Source organism: Chrysochloris asiatica, unplaced genomic scaffold (genome assembly GCF_000296735.1).
Source record: "Chrysochloris asiatica unplaced genomic scaffold, ChrAsi1.0 scaffold00245, whole genome shotgun sequence".
Taxonomy (NCBI): Eukaryota; Metazoa; Chordata; class Mammalia; order Afrosoricida; family Chrysochloridae; genus Chrysochloris; species Chrysochloris asiatica.
This window is the reverse complement of record NW_006408763.1, coordinates 487723-500392: the sequence shown is the minus strand read 5'-3', so window position 1 is coordinate 500392 and position 12670 is coordinate 487723. Positions and strand designations below refer to the sequence as shown.

At 46.9% G+C, this 12670-nt stretch overlaps 1 protein-coding gene across 2 annotated transcripts in view; it reads right to left on the bottom strand.

The window, feature by feature from the left end:
- Positions 1 to 9278: 9278 nt before the first annotated feature.
- Positions 9279 to 12670, bottom strand: part of MAL (mal, T-cell differentiation protein) — a 33445-nt gene continuing 30053 nt past the window's right edge. For both annotated transcript variants that reach the window (XM_006873514.1, XM_006873515.1), the window contains one exon: positions 9279 to 9353. In XM_006873514.1, coding sequence (XP_006873576.1) covers positions 9279 to 9353 — 75 coding nt within the window. The remainder of the gene's footprint in view (positions 9354 to 12670) is intronic.

The following is a 12670-nucleotide window of genomic DNA, read 5'->3' as shown; positions in this document are numbered from 1 at the left end:
ACAAAAACAAAAATTGTTGCTGTCGAGTCTACTCCCACTTATGGCAACTCCAATTGTGTCAGAGTAGAACTGTGCTCCATAGACATTTCAATGACTGATTTTTTGAAAGTAGATTACCAAATCTTTCTTCTGAGGCTCCCTGGGTGGACTTGAACCTCCAACCTTCCAGTTAGCTAACTGAGCATTATTCATGTCAGAGAATCTGTTTCATCAACCTGCAGTGGAAAGGATCATGACGTTTATCTTGTATGACTGCGAGGTGACAGCACAGAGACAGGTGAAGGTCTTAGCTCCAGCCACAGGGAGTTGTTAAGTGCCATTGAGTCGGTTCTGACTCATAGTGACCCTGTTTCCAGGCAGCGGCAAATGAGTTTAAACTGCCAGCCTTGTGGTCTTGTGCTTATACTATAGCACCAAACCATGACTCCAGCTACGGGAAGGGAGACCCTCATATTCAACACTGGAGGCCACAGAGTTTGAGCAGGCCCTACGCTGACCACATGACCAGCTTTCTATTTTTCTATGACACCTTCCCCATTTCCTGCCATTACAGCAGAGAGCTGTGCCAAGACCAGGGAGGGCACTCTATGGGGAGACCCACCACCAGGATTAGGCATCCTTCACTTGTTGGTATCAAGATATCCATCTGGAACAACTCCAGAAAGTGGGGTTAAGGGCAGGGCGGGCGCTATCTAAGGAGCATCTGGCCAACCAGACAGGCTTGGCTGGGCTCACTGTCTGTGTGCATTCTTTTCATTGTTTGCCCTAGGTGGGGCACAGGGCAAGACTAGAGGGCTCCTGTCCCACTTTTGAAAGTGATGTTGTTGTTCTTGTTAAGTGCTGTTAAACCCTGAACAGGGTTTCTGAGGCTGTAAATCTTCATGGGAGCAGAAAGCCTCATCTTTCTCCTGCAGAACAGCTGGTAGTTTCGAAATGCTGACCTTGTGGTTTGCAGCCCGATTCATAACTACTATGGTACCAGAGCTCCTTATGAAAGTGATAGGTCCATGAAAATATGCTGTCTGTCCACCTGCACTTCTCCGGCTGGTCAGCCCTTTCTAGTATCCGAACAGGAGGGACTCAGTAGCCAATTCACTTTCTCCTTTCTCTGGTCCAGCCTGTCCTGGGGGCTCGGTAGGGATCCTGGTCCTTCCAGTCTCACTCTATCCTGTGGGAGGGTATGGTGAGCATCTGTGGAGAATCAGACAAATTTTCTACTGGGGAGATGTGGGGTTAGTGGGAGGGAGTGGCTCACAGGTTTAAGGAGCAGAGACTGGGGCTGTGGAGGGCCACAATACCCAACAGCAAGAGCAGGATGGGTGTGGAGTTCAAGCTGTCGGATGACATCACCATCATCAGCATCACTCATGGTATATGAACCTTGGAGTGTGCTGGGCGACTTGTGCATGATGATCAGGGACAGCTGTGCCCCTCATTCCAGGCACTGGTGCATGTGGGTCCTGTGTGGCCCATACATTGTCATTTGCTTGAAACCCAGCAGCTGAAGGTCACAAGGGCTGGACTCCCCGTGGGGAACAGAGCCTGGAGACTGCATCCAAACAGCCCCTGGGCGCCTCACTCCCTTTGTCATGGCTTCAGTGTGGGTTGCTAATTGTAGTAATTCAACCCCTGTCAAGAGACAGAAGACTGCCTCAGTGTAAGCGGCAGAGAGCAGGTGTGTGTGTGTCTTAAAAGACTAGGGAAGTGGGGGCCAGAACACAAGGGAGGCTGCGTTGAGGAGGTTACCACCAGAAGTCCATAGCCAAGTGTTGGCTCCAGCACTAACTTCCTGGGCACTGTGGGTAAGTCTCTCCTTGGTAAATTCCCAGCATTGCTATCTCTAGGGCCGGTGAGGCTGCCCATGCTCAGGCCTGGCTACTCATGCCCTGGGAATTAAGGGATCCAAGAGGGTGATCCAACTACCTTGACCCTCTCCAGCTTGTCAGTGCACTTTGCTTAGTGGTGGTCAGAGGGCTCTGGAAGATGGCTTCCTTCCCCAGGACTAACATTTGGTTTAATGTTGTTGTTGTTAGGTTGAGTTGGTTCGGACTCATAGAGACCCCATGCACAACGGAATGAAACACTGCCCGGTGTTGCACCATCCTCACAACTGTTGTTCTGTTTGAGCCCATTGTTGCTGCCACTGTGTCAACCCACGTTGGTGGGGTCTCCCTGTTCTTTGCTGACTTCTTCTTGGGACTATTGTTAAATTGTGCATATTTAGTTCTGAGAAAGCAAATATTTCATCCAAATTCATGACAGAATGTCAGTACTATGGTTAGTGGACAAGCACAATCATTGTATGTGAACAACCACCATCTGTCCGGTTAGAAACCTTAGCATCAGACCTTTCCCTTCTTCATTCCCATAATGATTATCACGACTTTGACTGAGCCTTCCTCACTCTCAGGAACTTGGCAGAACCAACTCCTCAAACCTTCACAATTTGTGAGGCAGAATTTATATTCTCATTTTGCAGGCAAGGAAACTGAGTCCAGGCTCAGGAATCCATTTTCTCAATCACTCCCTAACATTAGCTCTCTGCTCACCAGTCTTATCAAGTCTATCCCACTGCTGTTGTCCAGACCTACACCATCTCTCAGCTGCCACTGTCCGGTAGGTATTCTTCCCTGAGGTGCCCCTTGGGTAAAAGAAAAGCTACAGTTGCACCCAAGCCCCCTTGTTACTTCCTGAGACTCCCCTACTCACCCCTCTTTCCTCTGCCCAGGAAATCCATCCCCACTTTCTTTGCCTGGCAGAGTTACCCCCACCTCAGACACACCTCTTAGGTGGTAGGCTCCTGTCTGGGCTTCCCTGGCACCCTTCAGTGCTATTTGGAGTCATTCAGTATTGTCCTGCCAGAGATGTGTGTATGAAGGACTTGCTTGTCTGGGCCCCTACTCCCTAAGGGATGCTGTCATGATGAGCGATGATAGTGAATCACAGGGTCCCTGCAGTTAGACTGCTGGAACTAGAATCAATGCCTACTTGCTGTGTGACCTTGGGTGAATCAGTTAGCCTCCCTGTGCCTTAGATTTCCCATCTAGTGGCTATCTACCATTGGAAGTTGCCACCAGAAATACATGGAGAAGAGTGCTTGAAGCAGCACCGGTGCCCCGTGTAATGGCAGGTCATCATGCCACCTCGCTGAGGATCTGTTGGCTAAAGGAAGTTCTGGAAGGTAAACACCTTACATGTGTCAATTTCTCTGGGTATCATATTTAGAGCCTGGGATTATGATTATAGGAGCCCTGGCATCACAGTGGATACGTGCTGGGCTGCTAACCATAAGTTTAGATCTACCAGCCACTCCATGGGAGAAAGAAGAGGCATTCTGCTCCTGTAAAGATGTACAGCCTTAGAACTGACTCAACAGCACTTAGCAACAACTATGATTATAGACTCAGAAACCCTAAACAGGGTTGCATGAGTGGGAACCGACTCAATGGCTCCTAATAATGACTATCCCCACATTACCTGTGAGGGGAGAGAGAAGTCCCACAGAGTGGGCCAACTGCAGTGTGCACCCAGTCGTCTACACCTATATCCCAGCTCTCAGCAGCCGCCATGACAGGGTGTGACAGAGACAAAGACCACTGGCTCACACACAGAGTGCGGAAAATCACTTTTGATCTGCTTTTCCAAACCACATTATTTCAAATGCCCTGGGCGGGTGGCCACGTGCACTGGGACACTTGGCCGGGCAAGAGGTGCTTTGTCTCCCTAAAGGCTCCATTGTGACCCCACACTGGCCTCAATTGATTCTTGGAACAACAGGCCCTTATGTGGAGCCTGAAGGCCAGCTCACTCTGGCCCTCAGCTGGCAGCTCAGCCCTTTGCTGTTTCTTTAAGGTCACCCCAGTCAGGCCTGTTTGCAAAAACAGTGCCCCAATCTATCAGATTTCTGGCAGGAAATGCTTTCTAGAGCTTGGTTCCAGAAAGTCAAGGCTGCTCAGCTTCTATATCCTGTGCCTTCCTCCAGGGACTTTTACAGAGGAGCCGGGATGGTTAGCCTCCAGGGGAGACGCCCCCTCTCCAGGAACCTCTTCCATGCACAAGGAAGGTCACTGTGAGGAAACTCCTAGGCAGTGTCCCCAGAGCCGCCATGAAACAAGGAGAATCCCTCCGCAAAGTCCTGGTTAGATTTGACCATCACTGTTGACCTTCATGTTAAGTGCATGCTCACCCACACACATGTTATTGTTGTTGTTAAGTGCCATCACGTATGTTCAGACTCATAGCAGCCCTGTATAGGGTTTTGGAGGAGTGGATGGTGCATTCAGTTCTAGGAAACCCTATACACATATGCCCATAAATAACTGTGTGCTTTGTGCAGCTGAGCCCCCGAGGGAAAGCTCAAAGTCCTTTCCCAGAGCACCTCCAACTGTTGTCCCACGTACCTTGCTTTGTCTCTCCCTGATCCCCCTCCTCATTGGCATAGTGTGCACCACAAGTTCTCGCTCACTCCAATTGCCTGAGGGGCTGGAGGACAGACCTTCAGGAGGACAGGCCAGTTAGAGCATCCAGCACTGAGCTCTGCTATGTTTACTGAGCACAGACCTTGCCTGGTGCAGGGTGTTCATTTGACTGAACATGGACCCAACACCATGACCAGCTCATGGGCTGCAGGGTTAATCAGGGGTATGGTGAGGCCATTGGCAGTGACCCCAGGTCACTCCAGTGAGCCATTTTATGAAGGAGGGAGGAGAACCCTGACCCTGGCCGGGCTCATATCTCAGAGTGGATGACAGGGCTTTGGCTCTTGGTTGCATCATTGACATCGACTTCTTAATCCATTCTAAGGCCATGAAAGGATTCAGCTCTTTGTTTCATGGACCTGAAAAACACCCAGTAATTCACCTTCTTTATGAAGCACTGTCTGAACTGGGTCGGTCTTGGCTCTGCAGGGACTGCCAAGTGGCACCCAGTAGCCTAGCTGAACTAGCTTTGTCTTGATTTTGCAGCTCAGAGAAGCCAGCCCCTCACAGAGAACACAGTCAACTGCCCACATTGCTGGTGATCTGGAGGCAGTTCCAAATGTCCAACTCCATCTTCCTCTGGAGCTCTGCCTACTGGAATCACATCCACATGATCTCATTTCACTCCCACTTCCCAGGCCCCTCCCCATAACGCACAGGCCTGGGTGCCCCAGGGCAGCAGCCAAGCACAGGGCTCCAGGGAGGGCTGCAAGGAGCTGGTGTTAAATCCAGCTCTTCCTCTTCTTTTGTTTTTTTTAAAGATAACTTTTGCTGGGAATTGGGTGAAGGTTTGTTTTATAGAGCAGATCATCAGTTTTACTTTCAGCAATTTATTTACATTTTGTTTCATCTCATTAATCGCAACCCTTCAATGTAACATCACTTCTCCCAATTCCTCCCCGTGTTTCCTGTTTCCATTCCTCCTTTTTTCCTAACTCTTCTGAACGCTGCCCTTTTGATCTCAAATGGTTGATTGTTCTAAGGTGTGCGTACCTCATCAGTGTCGTTGTCCCCTCTATATACCTATCTATTGCTTGGCTGGAAATTAAGCCACCAGAATAAGTTCAGGTCCTTTTTTATGATTTTGTGTTTTGTTCCACATTTTTCTCCTCCTCTATCCAGGACCTTCGAATGTGATTCCTTTCAAAGTCATGAGAACAGCCTCCATCAATCCAGCTGCATTTCTCACCTGTTGACTGAGAGTCTCTGTTTCCTTTCCTGTAAAACCACAGTGGCACCTATGGTTGGTGCAAGGAGTCAACACACTGAGCTGTTAACTGCAAGGTTTAAGCTTCAGTTCTACAAAGGAGGTGCAATAGAAAGGCCTGTCATCAATCTACTTCCAAAAAACTGACCACTGAAAAACCTCTGAAGCACAGTTCTACTCTGGCACACATGGGGTGACCCTGAGTTGGAGTCTGCTTAACAATTTCTTTTCTTTTTTCATATGACAGTGGTGCCATCTCTTGTCGTCTCTGGGCAGAAGATGTTGTTGTTGTTGAGTGCCATTCGGTCGATTACAAATCATAGCAACCTTGTGTAGGGTTTCCAAAGAGTGTCTGGTGGGTTTGAACCAAAGACCTTGTAGCTTGCAGTCCCATGCTTATCCCGCAGCACTCAACTACCACACCAGGACCCTGGGAGAAAGATAGCAGTCTTTCTATGTCAGGTGCTGACAAGGTCTGATGCAGGGCAAGGGCTCAACATATGGCAGGTATGATGATTGCATAGGTGTGAATTTGAGGTCTTTGAGGCAGTTATATTTGAGTGCTGACCTTTGATCCAGGGTCACAGTCAACAAATAGACAGTCAGCCTCATGGACCTGCCCATGAGTGGTACCTGGGCATGCCCTGGAGGAGGTCTTCTCCTGACCAAGATTCAGATGCAGAGAGGTGAGACATGTCAAGCAATGAGAAGTTTGGAGACACATAACCTTCCACAGCCTTGAGGGGTCAATGGTGCCATCACACAGTAAGTGCTTGGTAAATGTCCATGCTGTGTTCTCTAAGGTCTGAGACTTTTTGACTATTGCCCCTGCTCCCCGGAGTCATGGGTTTCCGAAGGAGCAGTGCCCAGAGAGACAACACCCTTAGCAGGAAGGGCAGCAGGTCACAATCACATGTACCTGCAAACACACTCTAGACAGCTGGATGCAGACAAGAGCCAAGCAAGAAGGAGCACCTGGGGAAGCAAAAAGGCCTGAGCAAGGACAAGGGCATGAGAGCAAAGGAGCCGGAGATCAAGTAGAAAAGAAAACGTCCAGGAGAGGGTATTTTTTGAGGTTAGGAATGAAATGATGCCTATCCAATGCAGACAGAATGTAAGTCAAATGCAAAATCAAAGTGTACATCTTACAAATGACTCGGGGTAAGAGGAAAGAGAAAGCCAGATCACAGAACCATCCTGAAAATCTTTGACTAATACAGATTTTAGAGTTAGACCAATTTGCACTGAAAAAGAGAAAACAGAGAAAGACCACATGAATGTTTCTTTCAAAAGTATGATTAAAATTCAAGGTGTTGAGAAACCCTTAGAAATTCAACTAAGCCTGAAATTTATTGAATTATTTTGGTAAGAGGCAAAGATGAACAGTGTCTTCAGCATCTATCATGTTGCTTACTTGCTGAGAAAATGAGATTCCCTTGATAAACATTTTATGGCAAATTTTGTTAGAAATGTGGTGAACATGTTTTCATTTCTTAATCTACAGTTCAATTTTTCAAAAATAAAAAAATTTCCAATCAAATTATCTGTTCATATTTATATGACATTTTAGTTGTCTTAAGAGGATTCACTAAAATTGGCCCTCTTCTGGTACCAATTATCTTTGGACGATGAGTTCCCATTATCATAGAAGTCCCTATACATGTCTCCATGGTGGGGGCTGACCACTTTTTGAGGCATCTGGTCTGGTGTTTCATCTCTGGGGTGTCATTAGCTTCTATGAACCACCAGATAAAGGAACACTTAGTAATGGGGCACCAGGCTGTCAGGAGGAGCCCTGGTGGCGCAGTGCTTAGGCGCTCAGCTGCTAACCAAAAGCTCAGTGATTTAAACTTACCAGCCACTCTGTGGGAAAAAGATACAGCAGTCTGGTTCTGTAAAAAATACAGCCTTCGAAACTCTGAGACAGTTCTATCCTGTCCTATGGCAGTGTGGTGGTGTGCCAGGGAGTCGTTTCTGACTCATAACGACCCTGCATAGGGTTTCTGAGGCTATAAATCTTTACGGGAGCAGAAAGCCTCATCTTTCTCCCACGGAATGGCTGGTCGTTTCAAACAGCTGACCTTGAGGTTCGCAGCCCGACTCATAACGACTACGCTACCAGAGCTCCTTACCCTGTCCGATAAGGTCTCTATAAGTTGAAATCTATTAGGTGGCAATTGGTCTGGATTTTGGGGAAGTGGGCTGTTAGGAGGAGTCCCTTGAGTGTTGCAAAGGTTAAGTATTTGGGTGGTTTCAACCCACCTAGAAGTGCCTGAGAAGAAAGATTTGGAGATTTGCTTCCAAAACATCACAGTTATTGAAAACCCTGTGGAGCACGGTTCTTGTCTTCACACATGGTGTCTCTATGGATCATAATGGCTTGGGCAGTAGCCTCCTTCCTAATCATCAACCCAGATGCCTCCCAAACCAAACATGGCACTCACCACTGGACAACCTTCATTTCCTCACTTCCCTTCCCTGTAGCCTGGTGCCTTGTGTCTGATGTGAAGTGGCCCAAGCAAATTCTAAGCACAGTTGATTATCCACATCTTATTGGACACCTGGACTTTAGCATACAGAGCACACATTTCTCATCAGCTTTACAAAGAGTGAGAGGAAATTTCTTCATCTTGTTTTCTTTTGGCTTAAAGGATGTTCTGTTTGAGTACAGACTGCTCTGTCTTGTAGGAAAAGAGAAGGAGCCACCAGGCTGGCACTTGGCAAACAAAGCGCTGCTGTTTTGTACAGGTGGCAGCTGAACGTCAGTCCCCTGAGGGCCCCTGTGTTGTGCCCTTTAGTGACTGTGCTGCCCCAGCATTTTAGAGGCAGGGACACACAGCTGACATTGATGTGGGGAGGGGAGGCACACTAGACACCCTGTGGTTGAAGAGAGCAGAAAGCTGAGGCAGAGGGATCTATACCCAGTCCCATACTGGTTGGGCAGGCACATGTGGCTGTCATCTGAGCCATCGTTTGATGATGTCTCTTAAGAGTAGTGTAAATGAAAGGGTCCCTCAAAAGGAAGCTGAAATGGTGGTATTCCTGATACTGGGGAATTAAAACACAATCCCCTAAACACCCCACAAATGTAGAGAACATGAAGGCATTTTATAAAGTAATTATTTCAAAGACTTATCTTCCACCACAGACTCTGTAATTATTTATTGGGTGACTTTTTTAGTCCCTGTGACATGCAGAAGATCCATGGAGTCTTACAAATACACTACGAGAGGGAGTGCCCAGAAAAGCCAGTGGCCAGTGGTCACAGATGGTCTCAAGATCAGGACCAGGGGCCAGGGGACCTTTGTTCTGTGGTCTCTCAGATCACAGACCCCATTTGCTATCCCTACACCCTCATCCACAAACAGAGAATGATTCTAGAAAGAAGTCCAATAGGAGGTTAAACATAGCAAACCCCCTCGACAGGAAGGGATATGGGAAAGTAAACACAACACCATAAGAAACAGAGTTTGGTTTTTGTCTTTTTTCTCCCTCAACCATGGAGAGCATTCCTGCATTCTAAAAAGTTATGCTGGAAGGCTGGCCCATCAGTTAACTCCGTCTGGGTTCTCAGCTGAAGTTCTTCAGTTGCTTTACGAAGACTTCCATCTGATTAAAGAAAAGACTGCGTGGGTCACATACAGCAGAGTGGCTACGTATGCAAACACCTGAAATCAAGATAAATGACCATTAATGGGAATGCACCATGGAAGGGGGATGCCCGGGGCTGTCCACACTGCACTGACCACTCAGCATCACTGGCTGCTCATGACATACTCAAGGATGACAAATCCAAAGTATGTAGACCACCATGACTTCCCATCACTCACTGCAGGCAGCCTGTCCTACAGCGCCCAGATGTGGCCCCAGGTCTCCAGTAAACCTAACCATCTATTGGACTTGGCTGCAAGGTGTAAGTGTCCACCACTGGTCATCATTGAACATTATGTGGAGCCAGCTGACTGGAAGAACAAACAAGTCTGTCTTGGAAGAAGTACAGCCAGACTGTTCCTTAGAGACGAGAGCGGTGAGACTTTATCTCATGTACTTTGGACATGTTGTCAGGTAAAGAGTCAGTGACAAAGAAAAAGACCTTCCGTGAGATGGATTGACACAGTAGCTACAACAATGGGCTGAGATAGATCAGAAATTGTGAAGAGGGTGCAGGACCAGGCATGTTTCATTCTGTTTTATGTAGGGGTCACAATGAGTTGGAAAGGAGCTCTGGTAGTGTAGTGGTTACAAATCAGGCTGCTAATCTCATGATCAGTAGTTCGAAACTACCAGCTGTTCTGTGGGAGAAAGATGAGGCTTTCTGCTCCTGTAAAGATTTATAGTCTCCGAAACCCTATGCAGGGTTGCTATGAGTCAGAACCGATTCCATGGCACATAACAACAACAAGTCGGAATCAACTTTATGGCACATAATAACAACAAAGCTCCTCAAATAAAAACATCGAGGTGAATATCAATTACTCTCCACAGAAACCTTCCTTCCCCCACATCTCTCAGGCAAGGGTCCACCAGCTGTGACCCTAGCAACCTCAACTAAGAAAACAGGAACTCATAGATTTGCTGGCTCTGGTTAAGGTCTTAATGCTATGTGAACATTCCCAAACCTCTATCAGAATTTTAATTTTAGAATTCTTAATTTCACAGACATGGACAAGAGAGTCAGACCCCACAGGAAGTAAGGCACAGGGAAGGGAAGTAGAGATTAAAAACGTTTGCCAAGAAGAGCAGGCCTTTCTGAGAGAGCTGTTGGGAAGTTTTGGCCAGCCATTTTCACACTGGAAGCAAAGGCTTGTAAACAAGGTCATCAGTCTTTGGCCTGTCAGGCCTGATTTGCCTCATTTGGCCACTATCTATTCCTATCACCCTCTTCTGGCTGGTTGACCTCCCTCAAGGCTTACCAGCTCCTGAGTCAAATATCTGCACCTGGTTTTGTGACCTTGGGGTGCAGGGTCAAGAGTTTCCAGTTCAGGCACAACATTTAGAGTGGCTATGCTTCTGTGACTCTTGAAAATGCCCATAAACATCAGCCATCACTGTGCCTGCTCTCTCCCTACCCCCACACACTGGAGCAGTCTTAGCCCTTACTGGCCAGAGGCGATGAGTAAGCCAAGTTATTGAATAACGAATTTAAGAGAACTCATCTGGAACTCTAAGTGCCCCAATTGAAAAGAACAGTTGTACATGAGCAAGCAGCCCCCAGTCCCTGCTACCAATAAAGGGACCTCTCTAGTCATGTGGAGAATTCCAGACCCAATCACAATCCTTGGCAGTACTGACCTCAGGTATGTTGTCCCAAAGTTCCCCAGGGGAACAGAAAACACAAATTTCCAAATGTGGTCCAGATGTGCTACAATGGGGAGTTTTTGAGCTAGGGCACGAATAAGCATGCTTTGTCCTGCAAAACTCTTCACCCTAAACGTTGGCCATTGTTGCCCATTGTGGTTAAGATCGCCAGACCTCTTAATCCTAAAGATCCTTGTGGTATAGAATCACTGTTGCCAGCAAAGCGGAAAGGGAGAATCTCAGCTTTTGAGAATGTTCCATTAAGGAGTCACAGAGAGGGGCCAGATACTTCCCAAAGGCCAAGGGGGTGTGAAGGAAGAGAAAAGATTTTGAGATGTCTCCTTACAGTCTCTGGACTGGCCACCAAGAAGTGCATGTTTTGTCTGGGCAGGATCTGGAGTTCAGTCCAGGGTAATCCTGACTCCTTCTTACCCACATACTGAAACAACCGGTTTTGGAACAGAAAGATATGACTTTATGTTGAACCCTGCTCTATTTCACTTTGGCAGTTTCCAGTCAATGTTTCTACCTGCCAAGCATATTGTGATGCTTGATTTAGGCACTCCTGACTCTTTGTGGGCATGCTCATGCTTACCCAACTTAGCTAACATAAATGTGGAAACAACAACAACAAAATGTGGAAGTATAGCCCATTGTGGAAGGGAAAAATAGGGGTTGCTGTAGTCATAGAATGGAATACCACATGACAATCAGAATAAAGAAACTATGTCTACACCCAACTAACAGAAGTTGAGAGAAAAATGCCAGACACAGAAGAATGCACACTGTAGAATTCTACTTGTACAAAGTTAAAAAGCAGACAAAATGAAACTTCTGATTGTTGTTAAGTGCCATCCAGTCAATTTCAACTCATAGAGACCATGCATAGAGTTTCTGAAGAATGGTTGATAGTTTTGAACCGCCAACTTTGTGCTTATCCTACGTGCCACAACAGACATCCAAAATGAAACTAGGTGGCTATCAATCAGGACAGCGGTTATTCTTGGGGGTGTGGTGGGTGCACAGTGACAGTGACAAAGCACAAGGGGTTCTTTGGGGCGCAGCTTCTAGTCTACAAGGGGAATTTAAAAAGTTTGTGAAAATATCAAATTAAAAGACAATGGGGGGAAAAAAGATAATGGGAACTAACATGCATGACAATATCACCTAGACTCAACTCAGATATGTTGTTGTTGTTAAGTGCCATCGAGTCAGTTCCGACCCATAGAGACCCTGCATGGGGTTTCTGAGGAGCTGCTGGTGATCTTGAACCACTGACCTTGCAGTTCACACAGACTTTTGCATTTCAGTGCATTAACCCACAGCGCCACACCAGGACTCCCAACCCAGATATGGTGGTTATGTACCATGTATGAGTCGGTTCTGACTCATAGCGACCCTGTACAGGGTTTGCGAGGCCGGAAATCTTTACAGTAGCAGAAAGCCTCATCTTTCTCCCATGGAACAGCTGGTAGTTTTGAACTGCTGACCTTGAGGTTCGTAGCCCGATTCATAACCACTACTCTACCAGAGCTCCTTAACACCAGGACTCAGTTAGGATTACAGCTAGGTTGCAACTCTCTATTTTCAGGTAGCTAGACTGCAACTCTCTATTTTCAGACTTACAGGCCTGTTTACTTTGCATACTTCTATATCTAACCCAGATATATATATATAAATATACAAA